At 51.1% G+C, this 25958-nt stretch overlaps 1 protein-coding gene across 1 annotated transcript; it reads right to left on the reverse strand.

Annotated features, from left to right (window-relative positions):
* Positions 1–4679: 4679 nt before the first annotated feature.
* Positions 4680–17472, reverse strand: LOC116793981 (probable G-protein coupled receptor 83). The gene is made up of 6 exons (XM_032702252.1): positions 17450–17472; positions 15029–15111; positions 14236–14924; positions 13352–13477; positions 12368–12501; positions 4680–9174 (listed from the first exon to the last, which is right to left on the reverse strand). The coding sequence occupies exons 3-6, from the start codon at positions 14617–14619 to the stop codon at positions 8586–8588; spliced, it is 1233 nt and encodes a 410-aa protein (XP_032558143.1). The 5' UTR covers positions 14620–14924; positions 15029–15111; positions 17450–17472; the 3' UTR covers positions 4680–8585.
* Between the last annotated feature and the right edge of the window lie 8486 nt (positions 17473–25958).

Genomic DNA, 25958 nt, shown 5'->3' on the forward strand with positions numbered 1-25958 from the left:
CTTGGAAGGGTCTGCAAGTGTCGGGGGAAGATGCTCTCTGTGTTGGATTATTTTATACTGCAGACTCTGGTGCTTTTCAAAAAAATAATCACTACATTTCTGTAGCCATGGTTTACCCAGGGTAATACATGGTGTTTTTTATGGTGGATGTTATTTTTCTTTAAGGTTACGAATAGGTTATTTATATTTTTGTAAATTCTGTATTGTTACCATTGTAATTCTGATGTAGCATTGCTTGTTAGGTTTGGGGTGTTGTCTGTGTTCAAATCTAGCAGTAGCTGAAGCTCCTGCCTCCTGTGTTAATGGTGGGAGTTCCCCCACATTCCTCCAGACCTGGTGCTCTTGAGTGCTGTGTGTTTGTAGTTCAATAAATTTTGGATCCAGAAGTGATGATGCTCAGTAAGATTTGATTCCCCTCCCTGTGGGTCCCCTGCCCACCTGCTGGTGGGGGCAAATGCTGCAGGGGCTGGAGTGGGCTGGTGGGCCCTGTCTGGCAGGGGCCTGTCTGGCAGGGCAGGCAGGGCTTCTCAGAGAGATGCTGCAGCAACTGAGGCTGCCAGCCTTGTCTTTGGTTGATGCACAAGGAGTGATAATAAACCAACCATGTTCCCCTCAAAGCACTTGGGATTCTCCTGCTCCACACTGGGATAAGAGGTAGCTGTCTGTGGAGTAAGGCTGGCAGAGGAACATATGTGCTCCATGCAAGCAGAGAAGTGTGAGGTTGAGAACCTGCTCCTCGGTGGTCAGAGCAAGGCTGGCTCCCAGCCCAGTCCTGGTGCCACCTCAGCCACACTTTGCAGAGAGGCTGGCAGCACGTCAAGGTGCTGGAGTACACAGTCCTTACCTCAGCTTCCTCCAGCAGGAACATCTCCAGCTGGGATGCAGAGCTATGCAAAGGCACTCACAGCTTGGCAAGCCTCCAGCTCCAGAGGGAATGCCAGGGAATGCTGTTTGGCCCACGCGGTGCATGTGCACCATCTCCTGAGCTGTCTCTGGAGGGGGAATGCAGACGTGTGTCCTGCTGCTCCCAGCAGCCATAGCTTGCAGACAGCAATCCTACCAAGCCACATGTTCCTGACAGATGAGGTTTTGCTTTGAAGAACTCAGGTGAAACCTGTGGGAGGGGATACCTCACCTGCACCCCCTGAGGATGTACCTGCAAAGGTGGGGACTGTGACTCTGTCCCTGTGTGGACAGTGACCCCTGAGAGGAGATTATGTTAGACCTGCTGAGGTGAGACTGCAAGCAGGTGGGGTCTTCACATCATTCTCACAGGGGACTTCCCTCTGAGGGCACGTCCTCCTGCCCCTGAGCACTGAGTGGCAAAGGGGAGCCGTGGAGGAGGCTGGCCAGGGTGAGGAGGTGTTATCATTAATGAAGTATTCTGAGTGGGGTCTTGCTTGGAACCAGACTAATCAATGAGCCCTGAGTTAACATGGACTGTGTGGTCTGTGGACAGTGAAGTCAGAGGAGCTTTCTAAGGTCTTCATGGTGTGCAATCTCTGGAGGCACAGAGCAAGTGCTTTTACAGTTGGACTTTTTCCTGAAGCCCTGTGTTTGCTTCTCCATTTTTGGGCTGTGATGACCCGGATCAAGCACAACGTTGTGTTAAAACACAAACCTAAACGTTGTAGTTACAGGGAGGGGAGGGCAGGGAAGGGAGCAGTGGGCAGGGGAAGGCTGCCCTTTTCCGTGCAGGAGAGGGGAGCCCTCGCTCCTCAGCCGGGTCGGACCGAGCTGCAGCGGGCAGCGACCAAACGCCAGAAGTGACACCGGCGGCTCTGGAGCGCCTCAGCAAACAGCTTTCCTGCTTTCACACTTCATTTCCTCACCTAACCCAAACCAGGAGGCTCACCACTGAGGAAACTTCAAACACCTGTGGCAAACTGGTCTCAGACCCGGGATGAGGGAGCTGTGGAGAGGAGGGAGGGGAGAGGAAGGTGCCACTGTTTTTTCCCACTCTGGACTTGCTGCTAGTCCCCACTCCCAGCCTGTCCTCAGGCACACAGACCCCAGAGGCAGGGGGAGCAGAGCTGCTCTCCAAGCATCCCTCATGTCCCCAGGCCCAGTGATGGTGACGAGCTGCTGCAGCGGCTTTAGGTGAGGGATGGGAGTGAAGATGCAGTGACTGCCTATGGTGGGGGCTCAGTTCCACTCTCCAGCCTTCCTGTGCACATCCATTGGGGGGAGGAAAGAGCAGAAATCCCAGGGAACAATGGCAGGGAGAGAAGGGGATTCTCACAGGTGAACTCAAGGAGAGAGGCAGTAATTAAATTTCAGCTGATTTTGATGTCAGGAGGGACAGGCTCAGAGAATGCTTAACCCCCTTTTGCTCTGCTCCTTGCATGGGAGTTGCTCATCCCCGTGGGCCTCGATGGCACTCAGCTCCATAACAAACCCCTCCTCCCACTGGGCACATCCTGCTCAGCCCTGCACCGCCCTCCACGTGCCCCTGGCCCCTGCAAGGACGGCAAGACAGGTGGGTAAGTCTCTATTGCTAAAACTGAAGACTGAAATCCATTAGAGAGAACTGAATTTCCAGACTGGAGTTCCTTTCCTTCTCCGCTTTCCTTCCCCACAGGTGATGTTTTTACAGTTTTGTTCTCTGATTTTCTAATTCTATATTTCCCCCAGGCTTCCCCCGCATGCTCAGTTCTCACCTCACCATGCCTCTGCAGGACACAAGGACTATTACAAGTGAAGAAAACACGTTTCATAGCACATTATTGAATTGGATGTGTTTGCCCAGAGACAGAAATGTATTGTTCTTCTACCTTCCTCACGGGGACTTTCAAAAAGCAGCTGAAAAGCTTTAGCAGTGTGTTTGGGACATCCCCAGCATCCCTGGCTGCTCAGCGCCCACCCAGGCAGTGCCACCTTCACCCACAATCACTGTGGGCAGACAAGCCACCACACCCTGGGGAACTGGGCAGAGTGCTTAGGGAATTAAGGGAACATTAGTGAGAGCAAACCGTCTCAATTGGGACCAAACTGGGGGCAACAACATCCACCACAAAAAAAAAAAAAAAAAGGTTCCCAATTCCTTTTATTAGCAGCAGTTGTTAATTTTTAAGGGAAAATAAATCCATCTCCAATTCCAGAGCCATGCTGATGGCAAACAAACATTCTGTCTTCGGGGACAGCCTGATGCCAATAATTATTATTCATCAAAAATCCATTATTATTCCAAGTGAAATTCCTGTATTCCTGCCCTGAGCCCTGGTGGTAAATGAGGTTTTTGAGCCTGGCCAGCCTGTTTCTGCATGACAATTAGTACATTAACGGGAGCCAATAGCCTGGGTGTTGGGCTGGTTTGGCTTCCAGTGCAGCAGCATCAGGGAAGGAGCTTTAGCAGAAGAATAAAGTGTTTTTACAACCCATTCAATACCTCTTCACACTCCCCCTCATCCTCCTCTGAGTCGCTTTGATGGAATTATCGGATTATAAATACCTTAATCAAGTACAATAACAACAGGGCCAATTTTCATCATTTTTTACCTCCTACGGTTAATATTAGCAAGTCAGAGCGAGGAGCATGCGACACCCCCGGTCTGTGCCCCGGCCCCCTCCAAAGCCAGGCGGGTCAGACGCGGCTCTGGGGCCGCTCCTCCGGGACGGGGGGGACGGGCCAGGGCTGCTCCCCCGAGAGCAGGGCGCTGTGAGCTGCTCTGCTCACCGGGCTCTCACCCGGCTCCTGCCCAGAGGTCCTCCCGAAGCACATCCCCCACCCCGGGCACCGACAGGGTCGTGCTCCATCCCTGCAGAACCTGTGCCATGGAAAGCATTTGAAACGGCAGCTTGGTGTCAGGAACGTGTGTGTGTGTGAACACACACAGCAATACAGACAGGAAAACAGGACACTCGTCCCACCTTCCCCCTCAGTCTCTCCTTTCTTCACAGTGACCAGAGGAAACAAGGGAAAAACAAAGTATTAGACAACTGGGCTTCACAAAGAAGTGGAGAATCAGTCAAGCAATTAATCTGTTCCAATATATTATAGCTGAGATGTCTGAATACATTGCTAAATATTTATGGTCTTTATTAGCTCTGTTAATCGTAACAGTTCTCCTGGAGATGAATATTCCTACATCATGCCCTGCAAGCTGTGCAGGACAGCAGAATACTTATATTCCCCTGAATGGAGGGTGAAGGAAGGCAAGTTAATGCAATTCTCTCAAATAGAACACAGAGGTACCCTTATGTTCAGGTCAGCTTCAGGTTTCTTAAAATGAGCCTTCTAATTTAATAAAGGGAAAAAAATCGATACCCTACCATAGAAATGTGAATGTAAAGAGGGAAGGGACACTGCATGGGAGAGTTTATTTGGAATGCAGCCATGGCCACCTCCATGTGGGAACCGTTGGTGTCAGTCACTGTTCGTCAGCACGAGCAACTGGTGCATTTCATTTCAGAACAGGGCAGGAATTAGAGACAAGCAAGTGAATAACTGGCCTGTGAAGAGGGGTTCACGAAAGACAACAGACTGTGAAGGAAATACTACAATGGTAAAAACTAAACCTTGATTCTTTTCCAGCCCTTAGGAGGGACTCGGTTTATTAATCTGAAGGTGGAAGGTCCAAGCAGTGTGTCACAGTTCAGAAGCAAGTGAAACTATCCAAAACAGTCCAGGGCCACCCAGCTTGCTGCAGGTCCCCACTAATGGAAGTGATTCAGGCACTCGTTATATTCTGAATTCTGCCATGTTTGGCATGTATTACCAGTAAAAGGTCAAAATAAGCTGTGGAAGGAGAAAGAAGCTGCAAAAGGTTGAGGCCATTGATTAATTGATCGCTTAATTCCTGTGGGAAACTGCCTGAGACAGGATGAGGCCACAAGCAAATATTTTTCCTGTCTCAAAAATAGGTACAAAATCTGCTGCTCTGAAACTTGCTGCCATCATTTTTGTTAGGTATCATAAACTATCCCCTAACAGAACCCATGGTCTGGCCTCTGATGTACCTGCTCGGCATAGATCGGGAAGAGCCAAGGACTGGGAGTATTCGGGCATCACCCTGGGAGAGCAGTTCAGGAACAGACCTTGGAATTGGGGTGGGGATCACTTGGGAAATGCCAGCAGTCTTCAAACCAAGCACTGACTGCACCCTGTGCCTGGTGCTAAACCTGCCCTCACCTGCCTGTATTCCTGTCTGGGCTCCATCCAAAGTCTGGGAGATCAGAAGTGTTCCTCTGCCCACCACAGTGCAGGAGGAGTGGCAGGGGGAGGCAGTGGGGGCTGAGGGAGGGGGAGAAGGCTGGTTCTGTGGGGTGCAGGTGGGTTCTGTGGAGAGCAGGGGGTTCCATGGGGGGGCAGGCAGGCTGACTTTGCAGTCGGTGAGAGGGCAGAGCTGTGCCCTGACTTGAGGGAGGTGCTCTCCTGCTGCCTGGGGCACAGGGCGGCTGCTCATCATCGCCCACGCGGGAATTTGGGGTGTGCCTCTCACGTCCAGGTTCCTTCCTCCCTCTTCCTCCCCTGGTCCATGAATGACCCAAGCTGCCAAGTTATTTCTCAGTGCAAAATGATGGTCTGACTCTGGCTCACCTATACCCCTACTTCCCAGGGCTTGTGCTGGATTTAACAGAGGACATTCCCATTTTTCTCTGCAGCATGCTTTGGCCAGCCCCTCCATACTGTTTTTCACTTGAAGAGCTAACTGATGATAATTGTATTCTGTTTCTCCTTCCTGAGCTAATTTTCTGACTCATTGTGGTTTTTTTCTGCTTGCTTTTTGTTAATCTAGTTGGCATGTTGTGGTTTCTTTGTTCATTATGTGATGGGGCTATATAAGAGGATTTGTCTCTGGAATTCAGGTATCCCTTGCACTATGTTCCCTGTTATCGTCTTCATCAGCAACTCTGCTGAAGGCACTCAGCTGCATTTGGCATGAGCTAACCTTAATAAATTTGGGCTGTTAATCACTCAGACACGTCTCGTTGGATCTTTGCACACTGATTTGTGTGTGCTCAAATAGCTTCCCTGGAGTAGACTTGTAGTGACTCAGTGTTTCAATAATCTGCCCTCCAAACTCTCCCTCGGGGTTCTGCCTCCCGGGGCTTCGCCTGCCGAGAGGCGCCGCACCCGCAGCCGCCGAGGGCGCGGGTCGAGGGTTCGCTCCGCAGGCAGGACGGGGGCTCTCCACGTGGCTCGGGCTTCCCGGGGGATTCTCCTCCCACGCCACACTCCTGTCCGGCTCCATCCTCGGGGCTGCAGGGACCAAATCGTGCTGCTGCTGCCCCGGCCGGGGCAGGACCCTGCGCCCACCAGCACAGTCTGGATGAGGCCGGGAGCACACGCGGGGCAGCCGGGGTCCCCCTTCGGGAAGCTCTCCCTTGGTCCTGTCTCTGGAAGCTCTCCCTTGGTCCTAGGGATCTCGGACAGCAGGCTGCCTCTGCCACTGCTCAGGAAGCCATTCCCAAAGGTGAGCGGGGGGGGGAACAGAGACAGATTAAGGAATGTCTCAGCATTTATTTACCTGCTGAGTTGACTCAGACTCAGCAAAAGCCAAATATCACAGATTCCCTTTTCCAGAGCCTGTCTCGGTAAGCACTCTGCTCGCCTGCAGTCCATCAGGGATGCAGCCTCCTGCCCCTCAGGCACTGCCCTTGCCCTGGCCAAACATCACTCAGGCTATGGCTTTTTTGATGTTTTGCATCCTATGTCTGCCGGAGAACTGCTGAGGGGTGCTGCTGGGAGTCAGGGTATCCTCAGGTGATATGGGAGTGTTGAGACATTGGGCGAAGCATGCAAGGCTCTGAATCTCATGCAGGCATTGATAATTATCAGCCCAGATAGCTGAGCCTTTAGGGAGATGTGATACAGTCAGCTCTTACATCCTGCCCATTTAGGGGAGAAAAATTCAGCAATGAGGAGATGCTGCTATTGACAGATCCAAGGAAAACCAGCCAGGTTATTTCTCACAGCAAGAGATGGCTAACTACAGGGATTAGCAGCAGGTCAAGGGAGTGCAAAGAGAGACCCACTTCTTTGGAGTGAGGTGTTTGATTCCTCCAGAAAAAGGTTATAAAGCCATTTAAAGAAATAAAGGAAGGAAAATAAACCTAAGAAATATGAAAGACAATTCATGGCCTTCGAGAGCCCCTCACCAAAAGCTGATGAGGGGTGAGGAACAGCAAAAAAGTAAATTACCACTTCTCTTAATAATTAAATGAAGTGATGCTCAATAATTAGAGATAATTTTAACATTTAGAAAAACTCCCAATGAGGTCTTTTGACTGAAAACAGACCCTGCTGTACACTGAGGGAGGGTAGCACTGGCACCCAGCACAGGCAGCTTTGAATTCCCGTGTTCAATAACTGTGACTTCCATGCAAGGTGCCTCAGGGACCAAGTATACACCCATTTCTGCTGCCACTCCTGTTTTGGGCACTGCAATGCACACCCGAGGTGCAGGGATGCACCCAACAGAGGTCAAGTGGCCAGAAGAGAGGACTCCCCCTCCTTTCTTTCCTATTCCTTCTCACTGCATAAATGGAAAAAAAAAATCGGTCCTTGGTTTCCATTCTTTGGTCTGGCTCACCGTGCCCCAGGAACTGCTGGGAGTACGTCCTCATCGTCTCCAGCCACCAGGGCCCCCCCTTCCTCCCTGGGCAGAAGCTCTGCCCAGCTATGGCCAGGGCAGACCAGGAGCACCCATGCCCCCAGCAGCCACAGCTTCTTTGGGCTACTGGAATTCGTCACCTGGTTTGCACCAACTAGACAGCCCCAGAGTCCTCAGTTGCTCCTCACAGGGCATTCCTTCTGGTCCTTTTTTGCCCTCCTGTTGTTTAAATGAGACTTTTACAGCAATTAGTAATGAGGCAGAATGATTCCATTCTTCAGTGAGTGAATGCTACAGCTCTGATGAAATATTTTGTGGCCTTCCATAGAGTGCCATTGTACCTCTATTTCCTGAGTTAATATATTTATAATACAAAGAACTTCTCAATGGACTAAATTACTTGATCACCGTGCCATCTGAGGCTGCAGCCACGGCTCCTGGGGTGCATCCCTGCTCCTCTCACTCGGGGCTGAGTTCCAGTTGCTGGTGGTGGTACAGAGATGGGGCAGGAGGAACAGCAGCATCTGAGGGAAAAATTGCTGCTGGAAACCTTTACCTCTGTCAGAAGACTTTGCTATAAACTATCTGGTGAAACTCCCTGTGGATGAAGTTCATCTGAATGTCCAAGTCCTTCCTTCAAACACAATCTGTTTCTGATGCTGTGCCAAGCTCCATGTCATGGCACGTGTTCCAGGCCAGTGACTCAGGCCAGCGTGAGCAGTGATAGAAATCCGGATTCACTACCTCTGATAACAATAAACGAGAATCCCCAAAAGCATATTTCTGTCTGAGGAGCTCCATGTGCCCTGCATGTACTCCTACTCCCTGGGCCAGCTGCAGCACGGGCTTTACTGATAGGGTGCTGGAGAGGCTGTGCACCCTCCATGCCAAGCAATAGGAGGGGCTACAGCGAGACCAGCCAAAAATCAGCAGTGAAACATCAGAGCAGCAACGTTGGCTTCTGAGGAGAGAGAGGGAGGTGCCTTTTGATGTCCCACACACCCAGGTAACTCCCCTCAGCCCCACGGCTCACAGGTCCGTGTTGGCTGTTGGAAGGTTCCCGGTGGAGCAGATGTTCTGGGAGACAGTTCCCTTCCTGCACCTGGCCTGCTCCATCCACACCTCCCGGCAGGATGTGGGTGGCAGCACGTGGTCCTGAGCCCGCGGGGCCTTCTGGCAGAGGCACAGCAGCGCCCGGAGCTCCGCGCGGAAGCTCTCGTTCAGCCAGCAGTAGATGAAGGGGTTGTAGCAGGTGCTGCTCATGGCAAACCAGTGCAGGGCAAAATAGAGCGAGTTCTTTGTCTTGATGCCCAGACTGGAGATGAGCACCACATAGCAGTTGAGAGGGAACCAGCAGACCGCAAAGACCACCACTACCAGCATCAGCATCTTGATGCTCTTCTTCTTGTTCCTGTGGTGGGTGAGGTACTGCTGCGTGGTGACGTCCCCGATGGCATTGCGGAGCCACAGCTTCTTGGCCAGGCGCGTGTAGGTGATGGTGATGATCAGCAGAGGCAGGAGGTAAAGAAGGAGAAATGTAGACAGGTCCAGATACTTCCATACCAGCTCTGTGGGCTCAGGGAAATCAGGGAGGCACAAACTCCGGACAGTGGCTTCCCTTGAAAACAAAGAAATATAGGCCAGATATGGCACATGGTCTTTGCTGTCAAATGGTGCTGCCGGCTCAGCAAACCACACTGGGGTGTCACACCACCCATGGCCACCTTTTCAGAGGTGTAGTGTGGACAGTGGGGACAGAGCCTGCAGGCCCTGCCCTCCATGGGTGCACTCACCCTGCCGTGCCTCTCAGCAGCCAGGACCCCTTAACCTGCCGTGCCTCCCTAGCACAGGACCCCTTGGCCAGAGCAGAAACTGCTGCAGCAGTGAGAAGCCAAAGTTGTTTTGGAGGGGAGGGAAGGGGCTGCTGGAGACTGGGAGCTGTGAGAAAGCCTCGCAGGCACAAACAGCCCATCTTCCTTCCCTTCCCTGCCCACCGTTCTCTTGCCATCAGCTGCTAAAACCTTACTGCTACCTCTTAAAACAGGTGTGATGATTAGTGACTCGGCTCCAATTGAACCTCTGAGAATTAAATAACAAAAGAACCAAGTGTTACTATGTGCAACTGCTCATTTTAACAACCCTTACACCCATCCTGTCCAGCCCGGGGTCCTGGCACGTTCCCACTGTCAGCACTCAGCCCCAGCCCCCTCTGCAGCACCACGTGTTCCCTCCACACCCCGCAGCTGGTGACAGGGGGTGATGGAACATGAGGAGAAAAGAGCACTTGCACATTTACTTCCAGTGGATGTTTTCTCCCTTTCTTTCCTTTCTCCCTTCTTTTTCTTTTGCATTCATTTTGTCCTTCTCTTTTCAGTCCTTGTACTCTGCTGTCCTCTATTCAGCACAGACTTTAGTCCCCATCAAGTTGCATTATTCTTTGCAGTATTGATTAATATCTTTAATATCCTGTTTTCAACCACTGGAGCTGCCTTTTGTGCCACAAATAGAAGATTGTTGAGAACAGGCAGCTGGAGCAGGGGCTGAGGTCGAAGGGGTGTCAATAGGTGCTGGAGCTGAGCTCTGCCAAGCATGGAGGACCTGGAGGGCCTGCTTGAGAGTGGGACTGACTCAGGAGGGAAAATCATCTTTTCTGAACTTCAGTCTTGGCTTTTCCTCCACAGATATGGCTCACCACTGGCACAGGTGAGGCCAGACTCTGACTGCAGGCAGCTCTGCCAGCCTGCCTGCCAAAGGGGACCTGCCAAAGCAGGCCAGACAAGACACTGTTTTGGTGAATTCTGATATGACCAGGGGTTCAGACACACTGCTGTGCAGTGCAGCCAGAGAGAGGGATGCTTGTGGAGCCCCTTTTCCCCATCCCAGAATCCCAACTGCTCTCTGGTGGGAATCTCAGGATCCCTGGCCCTGCAGGAGCTATTATAAGCAATATTACAACTGGGATTTTTTTCAATGGAAAGCAGGGACAGGAATAGCACGTCCTGGAAGTCCTTATATCGCTGAGCTGCCTCATGCCAATGTGGGACTCAGTTTCCTCCGCCTGTGCCAAAGGATGAGCAGAGACAGGTGCCCAGAAACAGATCATGGTGTTCGTTCATTCATGAGCAATTTGTTCCCTAATCCCCGAGCACAGCTGTGGAGCAATGTGAGCACACAGAAACCCTGCCCGTGTTTACGGTCTGGGCAGTTGGATGTATGATATCCCCTGGGTCTCTCCGTCACATCAGGCACAAGCACAGGCAGGGGAGGGCTGTGAAGCCCCGTTCACACTCCCAGCTGGTGCAGCCCCTCGTACACCACGAGCAGTGACAGCCTGTGCAGGCACTCGTGCTCTCCCGCAGGGAGGGACCTGGCTGGGCTGTAAAAAACAATATTTGTCCTTAATACGGAAGGTCAATGTCTACAATAGAAATCTCACTCCTGCTGCCTGCCAGTGCCTCCTTGCTCCATTCCCTGGGATGCTGATCTCAGCCTGAAAACACAGGACATGGTAAGATTATCCCCGTGCCCTCGAGAATGACTTTCCTGCGAAGGGCAGCACCAGGAGCGTGATACCCGCCACAAAAATCCCACTTGGGTACCATTATGGTTTTCTTGCCAGGAGGGGTTACAGCAATGCCACAGGCTGGTGGAGACAGGAGGGACAGAACAGTTTGGGTACCACGGAGGAACAGGGCAAAGAAACCCCAAAGCTCTGGTTCTATGTTTCTCCCTGGCAGAGGGCGACAGCAGCGACAAATGCCATCCCTGAGCCATTTGTGGGAAGGTAAGCTGCTGCGCTTTTTTATTAACTTTTTCTTTTTTTCTCTCTAGATCAGAACCTTGAACTCATTCTGACATTTCAGCAGTCCTCATGTGGGTGTGAAATTCTACTTCATCTCATTTTAATAGCTCCTGTCGCTGTGTTCAGCCAAGCAAAGAGTTCCTTTCCGTTGTGGGGAGGCACCATGGCACACCAGGACAGCTCCGGTTCCAGCCCAAGCACTGGTCCCTGACATGTCTTGCACAGTTATCCCCCCAGCCCCACACTGGTTCCCCCTAGTCCTGCACTGCTCAGGCACAGAGGAGGGGATGAGAGCTTTGCTTTGCTTTTCTCATTTGTGTAACATTGGGCAGAGGAGCCTCAAGTTTCAAGGAAGGTTGGTCCTGATTCATAAATTTCATGGATGAAATACAGGGAAGCCACAACTTGCAACTCAGTATATGAAGTCCTGGAGACAAGGGGTTGGTGGCCCTGCTGACAAACCAAGGCAGTCCCCTCCTCCTGTTCCCTACAGAGCCTTGTTGATGTCAGTACCAGGTGTTCCCACCATGAGGTTTATTTTCGTTCCTTTCCAAACTGCAGTCTGGCTCTCTCTCCTCCCTGCATGAGCGAGTTGGCTGGACTTGGTCTTGTTCGGTCTGAGGAGCTGAGCAGGCACGAGGAGGGAAGAGGAAAGGCCCTAGGGAGAAAATTACCTTCTCCAGACAGAGTCCCTCCTGGCAGGGCCGTGGCTGTGCCTGGAACTGCCCCAGCACGGGGCTGGGAGTGGGACCCAGCCCCTTGTCCGGGTGGTGGGAGGTGGTGAGGGCGATGCCAGGACCGGGGGCTGTGTGTGCCCCCGACAGGCCAGGCAGTGCTTGCACAGCCCAGCCTTTGCTGCAGGAAGTGGGGTCTCACCCACACACTGACTCCCACTGACCCACAGCACCCTGCCCCACGCCTGGGAGCTTCCAGCACCCTCCCTGCTGAGCGGCACTGCACAGGGGCTGCCAGACCTCTGCACACTCACTGGGAAGAGGAGATCACTCACCTGTAGTTATATTGGAAAAGCTTTTGGTAGATGGCATGGGGCAGGGAGAAACAGGTTGCCATCAGCCAGATAACAGAGATGCTCAGCGCTCCCTTCGTCAGGGACATCCTCTGCTTCAGTGGGTTCAGGATGACCTGCAACAGAAACTCCACCGTGAATCCTCTGCCACAGGGAAGCAAAGCCCCTCCCAGCCCACACAGCAGAGGCAGTTTGTGACACAACGTAACACAGTTAATCATATGAAAATGATGGCCATGATTAGGAAAATGTCCTGCTCATTAGAGTGACCTGGAAAATGGGAAATGTTGAATTTCTCAGTCTGCTCAGAAGAACTTTTAAATTTTATCTTTTTCTGTGAGAACCATTTTCCTTAAATTGGGGGTTACATTAGGTCAGAAAAAAAGAAGATATCTACACAAGTGCCTTCACTCCAGGATATGTTTGTTTATTCTGTATGAACTACATAAAAAATAGACAACTAAATCACAATTTGAGCTGAGGATGCCTCACACTGGTGTTCTATGGGCTTTGGGTGTTAAACAAAATACCTTGAAGAAGTTTCTGCACAGCTGAAGTAGCACTTGGTGCTCAGTGCTGGCTCTCTGCCTTTCCAGGGCCTGCACATAAGATGAAGCCTCTGGAATCAGTTGCCCTGCCATACCTGGAGCTAGGCTGGACCTAGCTCTCTTCAGACTGGGTGGAAAAGGTGTCCTCACCCTTTTTAGCTGGAAATCTGGGAGCACCCTGTGAAACCCATGATGCCATTTTGTTCCTTCACTTCTGCCCCATATTCAGGAATCCACAGAAGTCCATCAATCCTTCCAGCCCCTGGCACACGAGGGGTGGCTCTGAGTGAAGCTCTAGAGCCTTCTCACTGGAGAGGGGTTGAATCCCCAAATTCATCCACCTTGGGCCCATGGCTCGACCAAGACTGAGGGGGAATTGGGAAGGTCTTGGAAGGGAGGAGGGGGTGGGTGGTGTCACCTGGTGCCTGTCGAGAGCGATGGCTGTCAGGGTGAGCGTGGAGACGTGCAGGGAGCAGTACTGCACGAAGCGGCTGATGTGGCACATGGCCTTCCCAAAGATCCATGTGCTGTTCACAAACCGGACCTGAGGGGAAACAACAACTCATCAGCCAGAAAACATGCTGAAAACAAATCCATGGGGAAATCCCTTGGGTGGCACCTGAGCTGGTTCAGGGGTTCTGGCTGGTAGGGCACCTTCACCTGAAACCCAAAGAAAGATCAGCTACGCTGGGCTCTACCTTTACAGAAGAATTTAGAAGGTCAAACCCCACAGATTATGGGGTGGTGCTGCTGCAGCCCTCCTGGCCTGTTCTGGCAATTATGTGTGAACAGTGGTAATAACTTTTTATTACATTAACAACTATATTTGGAAAAAGTGCACCAAGGTTTGGTATCAACTGTCGGGTCTGGAGAGCTTTCACTGAAGCCTTTACCCATCTGGCAGCTCTGAAAAGCTCAGCTACTTTCTTCCAGTCACTTTGTATGTCTGGTATTTGGGCTGTTCTGCCCTACTAAGGGACTCTCCTGCACGAACATTAAAAGCACATGTTCACCAAGGTACCCATTCTCATTCCCTGAGAAGCTCTTGCTGGGGTTTGGTGGCACACATGAAGAAACTTAAGAGTCTCTAGGAGATACAGAGACTAACAGAGAAAAGGGACCCCACAGGTTTCTGAACAGTGTTTTACTTGCCTGGTAGAGTTGTCTATTAGACTTGGTGGTATTGGGTTCCCACCTCAGCCCGAGGAGAGCATGCACAGAGAGACTGTGACCACCAGGCAGAGTTCTAAAGGGCGGGAGACTCCCCTTGTGGCTGAAGGGATAGCACAGCCAGCCACTTACCAGAGTGAAAGGTGTGTTGAGCAGGGTGATCATGATGTCAGACGCAGCCAGGTTGACGATGAAGAGGCTGGTGGCTGAGTGCATCCTCTTGTTCTTCAGCACCACGTGGCACACCAGCATGTTCCCAAAGAGAGACATGACGATAATGACTGAGTACGCCACGATCAGGAGAGCTTTCATGGTTGGTTTCTGGGATTCTGGCTCATATTTAGCCAGCTCGGCAAATTTCTCCCACTCAGTAACACGGCTGTCCGTCCAGTTGAAGGTGGTCCTGTTGATTGCTTGGTAGATGGACATGAGTTGGGTTAGGGAAGAGTAATGGTCCAACTCATCCAGCAATCTCATCACCCGTGACCTGTATGGCTGAAGCAGCAAGCAAGGCATGGTGGGTTAACCCCAGTCTTTCCTCTGCTTGAGGTCACTGGGATCACGGCTCCAGCTGACAGCACGTGATCCATCAGCTTCAGCTCCTTGGTTGTCCAGGAGATGGTGAAGATGCAGCTGCCATTGCAAACACCACCCTAAAACAGAAAGCTGGGGGAGCCTCTGAGGTACAATGGGTTTCTTGGGGACAGGGGTTTCCTGGCACTGGCAAGACGTTCCAGTGGCGTCTCACAAAGGGATTGGTTTGGGACTTCACACTCTCAGCACCTTCTTATATCAGGAAGAGCAAGAGCTTCACAGGTGAGCTGGAAAGAAGAACTAGTCGTGACATACAGCAAATGTGGAAAAATCTCAGGTGGAGTATGAAGTTGTTTTAATTTGACATCAGCTTTTTTGTCTTTGTTCTTACCTGAGTTCATTTCTTCTCCAAGTTCCATGGAAAGCTGCACTATCGGTGTTTTCACCCTCTACTTCAAACCACCCAGTTCTTTTCTGTTGAAATGTAAAAGCAGAGACATTTGGGGATAATTTTTGAGAGCAGAGGCAGGTTTTGTCTGCACCTAATCCCAGCAATTAGTCTAAAACTATTCAGAGCCTAGAAATCACATTAGAAGTTGACTTTAGTCTCTCTCTTATTTTCTCCTCCAAATCATGGCTGAATTCTGCTTCCAGTGACTGAGTTGTAGTGGGGAAATGGTCTTTCCTGCAGAAGGCGAGACTTAGCAGTAGAGGCACGGAACTGGTGGAGGAGCCACTTCACAGCATAAAACCCAACCCACACAGCACTTAACACACCAGAACAATTCCCCAGAGACAAAAATCTCCACTCCCTCACCACTACTGATAATAATTTTTAGATATCTCTAGTGATTTTAGGTGGTATTGGTCTATTGATGTAAGAGGGAGCCTATTAGCTGTGCACATGGGTATTTACAGACAGTCCATGTGCAGAAGACATTTGGTAAGAGGCTCTGGGGGGCTCTCAGAGAGTGTGGCTGCTTGGTTTGGTGCTTGCCTTTCCCACTGAGCCCTGAGGCTCTGGCACAAATCAATAGCCCTCATACGGTGCAAGGGATTGATAAGCAGAGCTTTCAGAGCCATAAAAGGCTCCCAGGTTCCTCCCCCCATGGGGAACTGGGAGGGTACCCAGGGAAGCCACTCCCTGTATGGCAGTGGGGGCCAGAAGCTGACATCCCATGGACCCCAAACCAATGTGCTGCAAATACCATCAAGAGTTGGAGCTCAGCCCTTTTCTGATGGAAACAAGGTGTTGGGGAGAATGTTTGTACCTGTATTCCCATAACAACCCCCCCTTGACTTGCCTTACTCCAGGAAAGGCTGTGGATGCTGGAGGACTCACAAGAGGATATGTCTCATAAGCAAGTGGATGTTAAGGCAACTTTCTGGGGTGGAAGGAAGGAAGAATCATCCAGGAGACAGAGAGAAGAATACATTTTGGAAAGAGGCTGTGGCTGTCCTCTGGTCACATTTATGAGTGAAAGAAGCCTGGGTAGGATGGAGTGTGGCAAACTCTGGCAGATTTGGCTAGAGATGCTGTAGCACAGCTGGCAACTCAGCTCCTTGTTCTCCCAGTGCTGATGGGACTGAGTATCAACACCAGACCTAGACCAGGTCCCAGTCCAACCCTCTCACTGGACATGGATCTGGGGAGCTGCCATGAAATGGGGAGCAGAGCTGAAAGCAGGGAAAGGGACTATTCACCTTGTTTTACAAACAGTGGTTGGCATACGGGACTTATTGCAGTGAAACACCTCTGAGGTTCAGAGCTTGGCAGGAGTCAGAAGGGACTTCATGATTACACAGGTACGAGGGAGTCCAGAACTACATCCCTCTGGGCTGTTGGGATGGGGCACAGATGGCCTCCCCACTCCACTGAGGGCTTCAAGAGACCTGCCCATTCCTCAAGGACCACCCATAGGACCTGCACTCTTGAGTAGCTTACAGCAATCGAGGAACCATGGCCTAAAATGTGGCTGACAAATGGGGACATCCCTTCTTCCTCCCTACGTAGAGCCACTTCTCTTGTGCCTGTGCCCGAGTCCCTCTATAATCAAATAAAAAATCTGACCCATCTAAAAATTAAATAAACAGTTTTCAGGGGATCAGTCTCCTGACCTGAACCATGGCACAGCTGAGACTTGCTTTTTTCAGGGAAGGCCGTAGGAACAAATGCCCAAAGAGAACAGAAGAGTTTAAGATGCTGGAGCTACAATCTGATTTTCTAACATGAAATTTCTTCTCAGACCTTTCTAGACCCTGTAAGATGTGACTTTCAGCAACTGTAGAACCAGTCAGCGTTGGCTGCTGCCTTGGACAAGACCCCAGAGAGGATTTGCCTCTTTCCTTGAGGAAGGGTGAGTTTAAACACAGGTTATCCTGATGAGATGAAATGCTGCAGTTTCATGCAATTAGAGAGTCTCCCTCTCAGGTTTTTATAACTTGATATAATCTGAAGGACCAGAGAAGAAAAGCCTACCTCGGTTCATCTTCTCCCAGCTCCTCCAGGCTCAAGCAGGCTGCCAGACCACCCCGTGCTGCTGCTGCAGGAATTTCTTCCCAATGCAGAAACACTCACCTTTAGCTCTAGCAAATCCAAAGATGTCTTTCCAGCAACATTGTGAATTCTGAATAGAAACCAATGCTTCGCTCCCTGGACTGGATAAACCCATACATGACATACATTACAGCACCCATTACACGCCAGTTCCCCGCATGCCCCAATGACAAGAAGAAACCAAACTCCCCTCCCTCACCCTTAGTGCCCTCCCCAATTCTTACCCTTTACCCTCACCCTCACCCCCTCACTTACCTCTCACCATCCGGTCGTTGTCGTCCCCCTGTGCCCGCTCAGCAGCGGCTCCTTCGGCTCCCTGCACTGCGTTCCCTGCACCGCACACTCCGCACCGCACACCCCCTGCACCGCACACCCCCTGCACCGCACACCCCCTGCACCCCGCACCGCACACCCCCTGCACCGCACACCCCCCACACCCCGCACCGCACACCCCCTGCACCGCACACTCCGCACACCCCGCACCGCACACTCCGCACACCCCCTGCACCGCACACCCCGCACGCTCCGCACACCCCGCACACCCCCTGCACCGCACACCCCGCACACTCCGCACACCCCGCACACCCCCTGCACCGCACACTCCGCACACCCCGCACGCTCCGCACACCCCGCACACCCCCTGCACCGCACACCCCGCACACCCCGCACGCCCCACCCCGCACACTCCGCACCCCGCACGTGCCGCCGCTCGGGGCGGGGTTCGGGGGCGGGGCCGCTCCATTCATGAAAAGCCGCGGGCGCGGCCCCGCAGCCCCCGCCGGTGCCGGGAGTTATTACCGGGGGTTAATCAGTGCTGCGGTTTCCCGCCCGCCCGGACCCTCCCCGCGGGCACCCGCAGAGCGGCCCCCGAGGGGTCCCAGCGCCCATCACCGCGAGCGGGGCACGGAGCATCCGTGCTTGCAGAGACCCCGGTAGCGCGTTAGCGGGAAAAGGGGAAAACCATCTTCACAAAGCTCTCCCGACCCGAATCTCCCGGTGGAGTCTCAACACTTCTTCTTTGACAAGTGTTTTTCCCACGGCTGGATCCCTCTTGGCAGATGCTGACACAGAAACACAAAAATAAAGGCAGTTAAGGTTTCGAAGATTTTAGACAGCATATTTTTAAACTAGATATTATCAACCTTCTCATTTTGCATTCTGTGTGCATCACTCATTCCTTATTAAAAAAAAAAAAAGGAAGAAAGAAGGGTGTTTTCACATCCGTGATCTCCTGTCCCCGTCCATGCTTCTGTTCCCACTGTCCATGTCTTACCTAGCACCTCTGTGGCCATGTCATGCGGGACAAAAGTAGGGGAGCAGCTACAGGATGGGGAACGCATGAGAGGGACACAGGACACAGCACATGTCTCTTACCAGACTCCAAATTCTGTGTCTGGGTAAGAAGGTCCCATATTGATGTGTGGAGCCAAGAATGCACATCAATTGCAAGTCAAGGTTTAACAGCCCAATCCAGTTCAATAAGAAGCTCCAGTCATCCTGCTTGTTCCAATAATAACAGCACTTCTATTTTCCAAATTATCTAATTATTGCTAATTCCAATTAATAATGGACTTCAAAGTGTCATTCACAAGAGCCCTGATGTCTGTCCTAGTCTCCTGCATTTGTAGCCTCTATCAGGGCAAATAAACCATTGATGAGAGTTTGAAGGTTGGGCTTTTCCCACTTTGGGGTGTGTTAGCCATGGAGCAGAATAGGCATCCCAGCTCACACTGTGCCAGCCAGAGGCTCTTGGAGAGACCAGCGAAGATCCTCCCCGTAAGCAGCAGAAAAAGAGCCCAGGCAGAGACAGGAATCCCTTCTGTGGGAGGAAAGATTTGTATAGTTGGTGTGTGTTTCTCCAAGGAACTGGCTCTTTGCTCAGAATTTCGTATTTATGAATTCCCAGTTCCAGGAGCTGCTCCTGTTCATGGCTGGGTCAGAACCTCAGTTTCTTTCAGCAGAAGTAGAACGAGCCTTGCTTTTGCTCTCTGGGGTTTCTTGCCCGAGGGCTGCAGGAAGGACACACTTGACATTTATTTTCACAGTAGCGAGATGATCTGGGAGGTTTATGCTTTTTTTTTTTTTTATTTCCCCTGAAGCTATTCTCACTGCAGCTGTGAGATTGTCATGTATCTGAAGAGCCATTTCATTATCCTCCCATAGTGTTCCTGCCTGGTGCACATCATCCCTGGCTTTAGAGCTGCAAGCTCAGAAAAGGAAAGCTACAGCTTTAGTCTAATCACATTTCCAGCAAAATCCGAGGCATGCTTTCTCCAGGTGCAAATTATCTAACCACAGGTATGTGCTAGAATCTCCTGAAAGACTCAGGCACTCAATGGCTGAGGATTTAAGACTTGATTCCTTACACAGCAATAATTCTGACCAGCCTCTCCTGCCCCTGGACACCCAATGGAGCTACCAGTCTCTGACTGATGTTTGTCTGCTTTTTGTCTGTCAGAAAACACTTTAGGAGCAGGAATGGCTGTATTGTGGAATAAAATTATTACAGTTTGCTGCTTGTTTTTTTTGGGCAAAATTCCAGTTGCCTGCCTGTCTCTGCAGAGACTTCATAGGCTGGAGGTATTAAAGGCATTCAGTATCTTTCCTTCTTGTGTCTTACTCTTAAATGTCAGAGTGTGTCTTTGTTTCCTGGAGGGCTGGATGCCCTCTGGACAGAAGAATTAATAACAGTACAGATACACCAGTGCCAGAAGCTTTGGAACGGAGGAGCTGCAGAACAGCTCCTTTTGCTCTCAGGGCAGAGAAGGTACAACTGAGGCCCTGAAATATTTATTACCAAGCCTCACACTGCCTGTGCTGGGCAGAAGGGCTGTGTGTACAGCTGGGCTGTGTGTGGGTCACTCCTGGGTTATAAGCCAGCTCGGGTTTGCCTGTGGCAGCAGGAGGGTGGGAGCTTCGGCCCCAGGCTCTGCCCTTGGCTGTCCCAGCCCAGTCCAGCCCAGCCCAGCCCAGCCCAGCCCAGTCCAGCCCAGCCCAGCCCAGCCCAGTCCAGCCCAGCCCAGCCCAGCCCAGCCCAGCCCAGCCCAGCCCAGCCCAGCCCAGCCCAGCCCAGTCCAGCCCAGCCCAGCCCAGCCCAGCCCAGCCCAGCCCAGCCCAGCCCAGTCCAGCCCAGCCCAGTCCAGCCCAGCGCAGCCCAGCCCAGCCCAGCCCAGCTCAGCCCAGCCCAGTCCAGCCCAGCTCAGCCCAGCCCAGCCCAGCTCAGCCAGCACTGCTGGAGCAGAGCCCTCGGCAGCCGAGCACAGACACACCAGATTTCTAAACAACTTTGCACATCTAAACCAGAAACTACAACCATATTTTAAATTCTTCTGCCAACTTAAGCCAAATTAAAATTCAGGGGGCAGGAACTGGGAAGTGCAATAATCTTCCAGTGACACCAAGGCCTGATTTCCCCAGGGTCAGAGTATGATCTGGCATTAGCTGCCACCAACATGAGAACAGTGCTTTCACATACTGTGTTTCAGACCAGAGCCTGCCATTAACATGTGCTTTAACTGGCTCTGAGATTCAGCACAGGCAGTGGGTGGAGGAGCAAGTTGTCCAAAATGGGCTTCAATAGGAGAAATGAGAAAAGAACAACACTGCCATTGCAATTGCATTTGACATTCTGTGAACAGTTACAATTTAGACTTTATTATTCAAAATACAAATGGCAAGTACATAATAGCTACTAATAGTGGAACTTCAGGATGACTGGAAAAGAAAAGCTTTAAAAGGATTTGATAGTCCTCAAGTTTCAGCTGTAAGGTTTGTGTGACAGAACAAAGAGAACTAATCTGCCATTCTGCCATTGTAACTGTGCACTCTCCCTGCACTAATGGACCTTGTCTAGTGACCCACTTGGGCTGGATCTTCAACTTTAATTTTTTATTTTATTCTTGGGGTTTTTTTTCCTCCTTGGAGTCATACAGCATAACTGACAGCACACTCAGTTCCTGCCCAAGTGCTGGCCCCCTGATTTCCAATGGGATGTGAAACCCCAGGAGGTAACAGCGACAGGCAACTCCTACCTGTGTTGTCCTACCAGCTCCGAGTGCTCCAGCCTGGCCACAGCTTGGGCCCACAGCCTCTGCCCTCTGGGTTGGAGCAGTCCATCCATGTGAGAATCCAACTCCTCCATGTGCATCATCCTTTGCTGTAGTGGACCCTCCATTCCAGAAGCCTCAGAGCCTTGAACACCCCTTAGGGTCTATTTTCTTCATAGGAGGTTCTTTTTTAGCTCTTCTCTCCCTCTGTGTAGGAATCAGGACTGAAAACAAACAAACTAACAAACAAAACAAACAAACTTTGGTTTCCTTAACAGAAAACACTCAGCTAATGAAAAAGACTTGGAAGAGAGTAGAAGGGGTAAGTTCCTCCCTGTGTGTGATGTGCACAGAGCTGTTACTGGGGACATTCATTCTTCATCCCTGCCTGGATCTCACTCCGGGGGGCATAAATCAGAGCTGCTGTGAGCTCACCTCCAGAGGTACAGGAGCAGTGAGCAGAGACACCCCCACATCCAGGTGGGAGCACACACAACCCACGCTTACACCCCCACTGCACTGAGCTCACAAGGAGCCCTCTTGCCCTTGATGAACAGTTCAAACCTCCTTCCCCTCTCCCAGTCTCTGAACCCAGCCCACCTGCGAGCACATCACTGGTTGGAGGCCAGAGAGCTGGAGATCCACAGGCAGGAGTTTGCCAAGGAGCTTCCCTTTGAAGGTGTCTGGAGCAGAAGCCAGCAAGACAGCAGACACCACACAGACCCTGTCATGAGCTCAGGAAGCAAAGCCTGAGATGTGGGTGCATTTGACAAGGTGAGGAAGACTCAGGCAGCACCTTACCATGTGCCGTTCGTTCCCTGGCTTTCAAGAAATGGCATCCTGGAACGGCTCATTATCACTGTTCCTTTCCAAGGCCCAATTAATTTAAGGCATGACGGGTTTGCTGGGATGACTCACACTAAAGGAAGGGAGGAATGAAGGAAGACAAGACTTTAAGAGTAGTGGTTAAATATGCATTTACTTCAAAACTCTAACCCATTGTGCAGTTCTGACCAAAGGAAGAGAATTGATGAAGGCAGGAGTCACCTGAGCCAGCAAGGGACAGTCATGCAGAGGCTGACAGCAGCTGCAGCATCCTGTCAAGCTCTAGCTGGGGCCATCACCCACCAGGGCCCTGATTTGGGGACCTCTGTGTGTGGTAAATGTGTCTGTGCAGCTGTTGAGGGATATGTCAGTTCAGAAAGCCTCTGAGCTGTGGAGCTCTGGTGAAAGGTCACCCACTCAGCTGGAAGGATCCCCCATGGATCCTGGGAAGATTCTCTCAGGATCCACTTGTTTGATCACCTTTTGGATGAGGAAGGAGCAGTTCAGCCACCAGCAGCATTGGTGACCTGTACTTTCCTGTGTCACCCCTGGCAGTGACTCCTGGCCAGGGCTGCAGCTCTGCCAAGCAGCCCAGGGTAGAGGACAGAGGGCGCTGAGGCTCTGTCGGGTTCCTCACCAGCAGAAGGGTCCAACAGCTGCTCATGGGGATGATGAGGGGGACCAGGGGCAAGAGCCTCAGCAAAGCTGAGCTGCAGTTGGTGCTGCAGGATCCCAGTAGGGTCCCAGCAGTCCTTTGCTCTGGGTTTGCAAACACACAGCAGCAGGAGCACAAAAAGCCAGAAAAGGGTGAGTGGTTCTGACAGTCACTCAAGATGAAGCATTTAAAAATTAATTTTCTTCTCATTCAGTCAAAAGAGGTTATGAAATTATAAAAACGAAATCTGAAGAGCATACTCCAAATGACACTTTCCCAGAAGTCTAAAGAGCTCAAATACAAAAGTACTGATTATCATGCTTTTAAACTATAAGTGAAACTGCCTTACCACAAAGGGAACAGAAAATGACCAATGTGGCATTCTTTCTGAAGGGGCAATCCTGGTTATTTTACATGCAAATTCCCTTCCAAGCAGCCTCAAAAAAAAAATAAAAAAAATAATACACACTGGAGAAATGTGATTTACTGGAGGAAAAGTCCAGATACATTCATGTTAGAAACACGATCTCCTTGCTGGAAGGAGGCACCATGGATAAGGAAGATCCCTCTGCACAGCCCCTTTGAATCCCCAGGGGGATTTCTGCTGTTTTTCCCTGCAAAGACTCTTGAAGAGACTGAGCTGGGTGGGACGGTGGGCACAGGGCAGCCATGGGGGTGGGCACACCTGGCAGAGTGACCAGCTCTGCTCATCCTGGGATGGCATCAGCCTGTCAGCCCAGGAGGGACACACGGACGGCCAAGGCTGGGCTGCAAGTCAGGGATGTGCTTCAGGGAACTGCAGCAAAGAGGAATGGCTGGACTGGTTTGGAAAGAAAGGGGCATTTCTCAGTGCTGTGCAAAGCTGGGGAGTTCTGGGACCAACTGCAGGTCCTGCCCTGCCCCTGCAGCAGCAGCGCTGGGGGCACTCACCCAAAGTCATACTGGGAAAACTGGAGCCTCGACGGCTCAGTGTGAGGAGCTAAATGAGCACTGAGGAGTGAGCAGTGGACACAGGATCAAGCAGCACAAAGGTTTCCAGGGCTGCTTGGAGACTTAGATTTCCATAACAACTGTGGACAAGTCAGTAATTTTCTGGTTTTTTCCCTACTGGTGCAGAATCCTAAACAATCCAGGCAAGAAATCAACACACAAATCACCCAGCCAGCATATGGCTGCAGAACACTGCCAGCCAGCAATCTCTGCTCCCAGCTGCAATTATTCAGCAAAGCATGTTACCTGTGCCAGATTCGGCTGGTTTATCAGCAGAATTTTGAACAACTTAAATGGAAACAGGCCCACAGGGTGAAGTAAAGGCTCATCAATGTGCATTTCACTGCTGGGTAAAGTTGGGACAGCTTTTTTCCTCTTCACTTTATTAGTATACTCTTTTCTATCAAAAAATTTTGTACTTAAATCGTCAGGAACTGGATAGGGGTAAAAGTGCAAGGGTCAGCCAAACCAGAAAGGACATACCTGAAGGTATGTATCTCCCTCCTGTTGGTTCTCTGGTCTCCAACCGCCAGCCTCACTTGGCCTTTGGCCACTGGAGCTTCCTCCAGTAGAGAAACTGGGCAGGCACTGATGAGTGGGCATCTGCAGGGAGCCAGCCCAGCTATAAGGGAAAATATGGCATTTTATTGAACCAGAAGATGAAGTTTTCACAAAAAACAAACAAACAAACAAACAAACAAACCCCCAAAACAACCAACAAAGCTACTATTAGTGAGCTCAGCTAGTAAAGCCTCCCAGCTGTCAAACCATCAGCAGGGTCACCCCTCAGCCCCCGCTGCTGTGGGGCAGGAGCCACTCACAGCCCAGCTAATGCCTTTCAGTTCTGCAGGGGCTGGGTCTCTCCCTGGCCATGGTGGGAAATGTTCTCCTTGCCAAAATGAAGCTGGGCTATGTTTTCAAAGTGCCAGGTTTGTTCTGGACGCAGGGGGCTCTGCTCAGAGTTGGGTACCTGTTGAAACAGAGAAGTGGATGTTCCCCCACTCCGAAGCTGAGATACCTCAGGTACCAGGAGACCTTTCAGGAATGTTGTTTTCCTGCTTCTGCTCAGTTTTCTTGCTTGTGGGACTGATCTGAATCACAGTCCTGTGGGGTACCTCCCTTTCCAGGTGTGAGAGGAATAATTACGAAACCTCTTCTTGCTTTTGAGATGTTCAGTGGGAAAGAAGGCACAAACCCTCCTCTGGGCTGCTGCTGGGGCAGGGACTACTGGACCAGGGGTGAAAGGAGCAGGGATGGGGAGAGGATGCTGGCAGGGACTGCCCATTACTCCTGTCTGCCCTCCCCAGCACCAGCACAGTGCCCAGCATGTCCCCAAAACACCAAAACCCCAACCATGAGGCTGCAGAGCCTTCAGTGGCACACAGAGACCCACCCATGACAGGGGCTCCTGCTGGGCAAAAATGCAGACACCAAGGAAAATGTTACTGCTGCTGCTGAAGGTTTTTTCCAGGAGGAAACAAGAGCAGGATTTCAAAGTCTTTGGTAGGCTCAATGCCATTCCCCTCAGCACTGGGACCTTCAGCAAGCCTGCCCAGATCCTTCCTGTGAACCACTCTTCCTGTCAGTGATGCTTAATTACCCTGGGTGATGGATTAATTTCTGTGTTTGGGGCTTATCCAACCTGGAACTCAGGTCCTATTCTCTTTTCTTCCAGTTTTTTCCTGCCCTAACTGATATTTCATTCAGGAAACTATAGCTCGAAGAAGCCCCTCCTGCAGATCTTCCCGGACCGAGGCCCTCAAGGACGTGAACATCAGGTGGAGGTATCTGCCAAATATTTTTTCTGGTTTTGTGAGACTTCAGAGTGCCTGGGATTTAAATGCACGTTAATATTCTGTGTTTTCTGTTTCCCTGATTAGCCTGGCAAGCACAGCAGCCAATCCTTTCCCAGAGGCACATGAATGGCTGCAGAGAAGGAGCATTGGGAGCCTCTCTTTGTTCACTTAGGAATCTGAACACTTAAAACTGAAGAGACAGGCATTTCGGTTTTGTATAGAGAATTCAATGCCAAGTGCTGGGCTCAGAGAGCCATTTTCCTATTTCTATTCAACTCTTTTGTGCTGATCAGTGGGGTATAATCTAAGTGAAGCAAGTGAGTGCAGGTCAGTGACCCTGATGTGTCTTGCTGGGATGGAGGGATGGCTGGCTTAGACCAGCCTAAACTGATTTGTGGACCTGAAACCTAAAATACTCCTGAGATGAAAACAGTCTGCTGTCAGTACCGAAG

The sequence above is a fragment of the Chiroxiphia lanceolata genome, chromosome 14 (assembly GCF_009829145.1).
Source record: "Chiroxiphia lanceolata isolate bChiLan1 chromosome 14, bChiLan1.pri, whole genome shotgun sequence".
Classification (NCBI taxonomy): Eukaryota; Metazoa; Chordata; class Aves; order Passeriformes; family Pipridae; genus Chiroxiphia; species Chiroxiphia lanceolata.

What these genes read in the sequence shown, in the direction of transcription:
- LOC116793981 (XM_032702252.1), bottom strand. Translation starts at nt 14,619, where the DNA reads ATGCCTTGCTTGCTGCTTCAGCCATACAGGTCACGGGTGATGAGATTG. An exon ending in TCAACACACCTTTCACTCTG is followed by an intron (nt 13,478 to 14,235) that starts GTAAGTGGCTGG and finishes GTTTCCCCTCAG; the next exon opens with GTCCGGTTTGTGAACAGCAC. An exon ending in TCGCTCTCGACAGGCACCAG is followed by an intron (nt 12,502 to 13,351) that starts GTGACACCACCC and finishes TTTCTGTTGCAG; the next exon opens with GTCATCCTGAACCCACTGAA.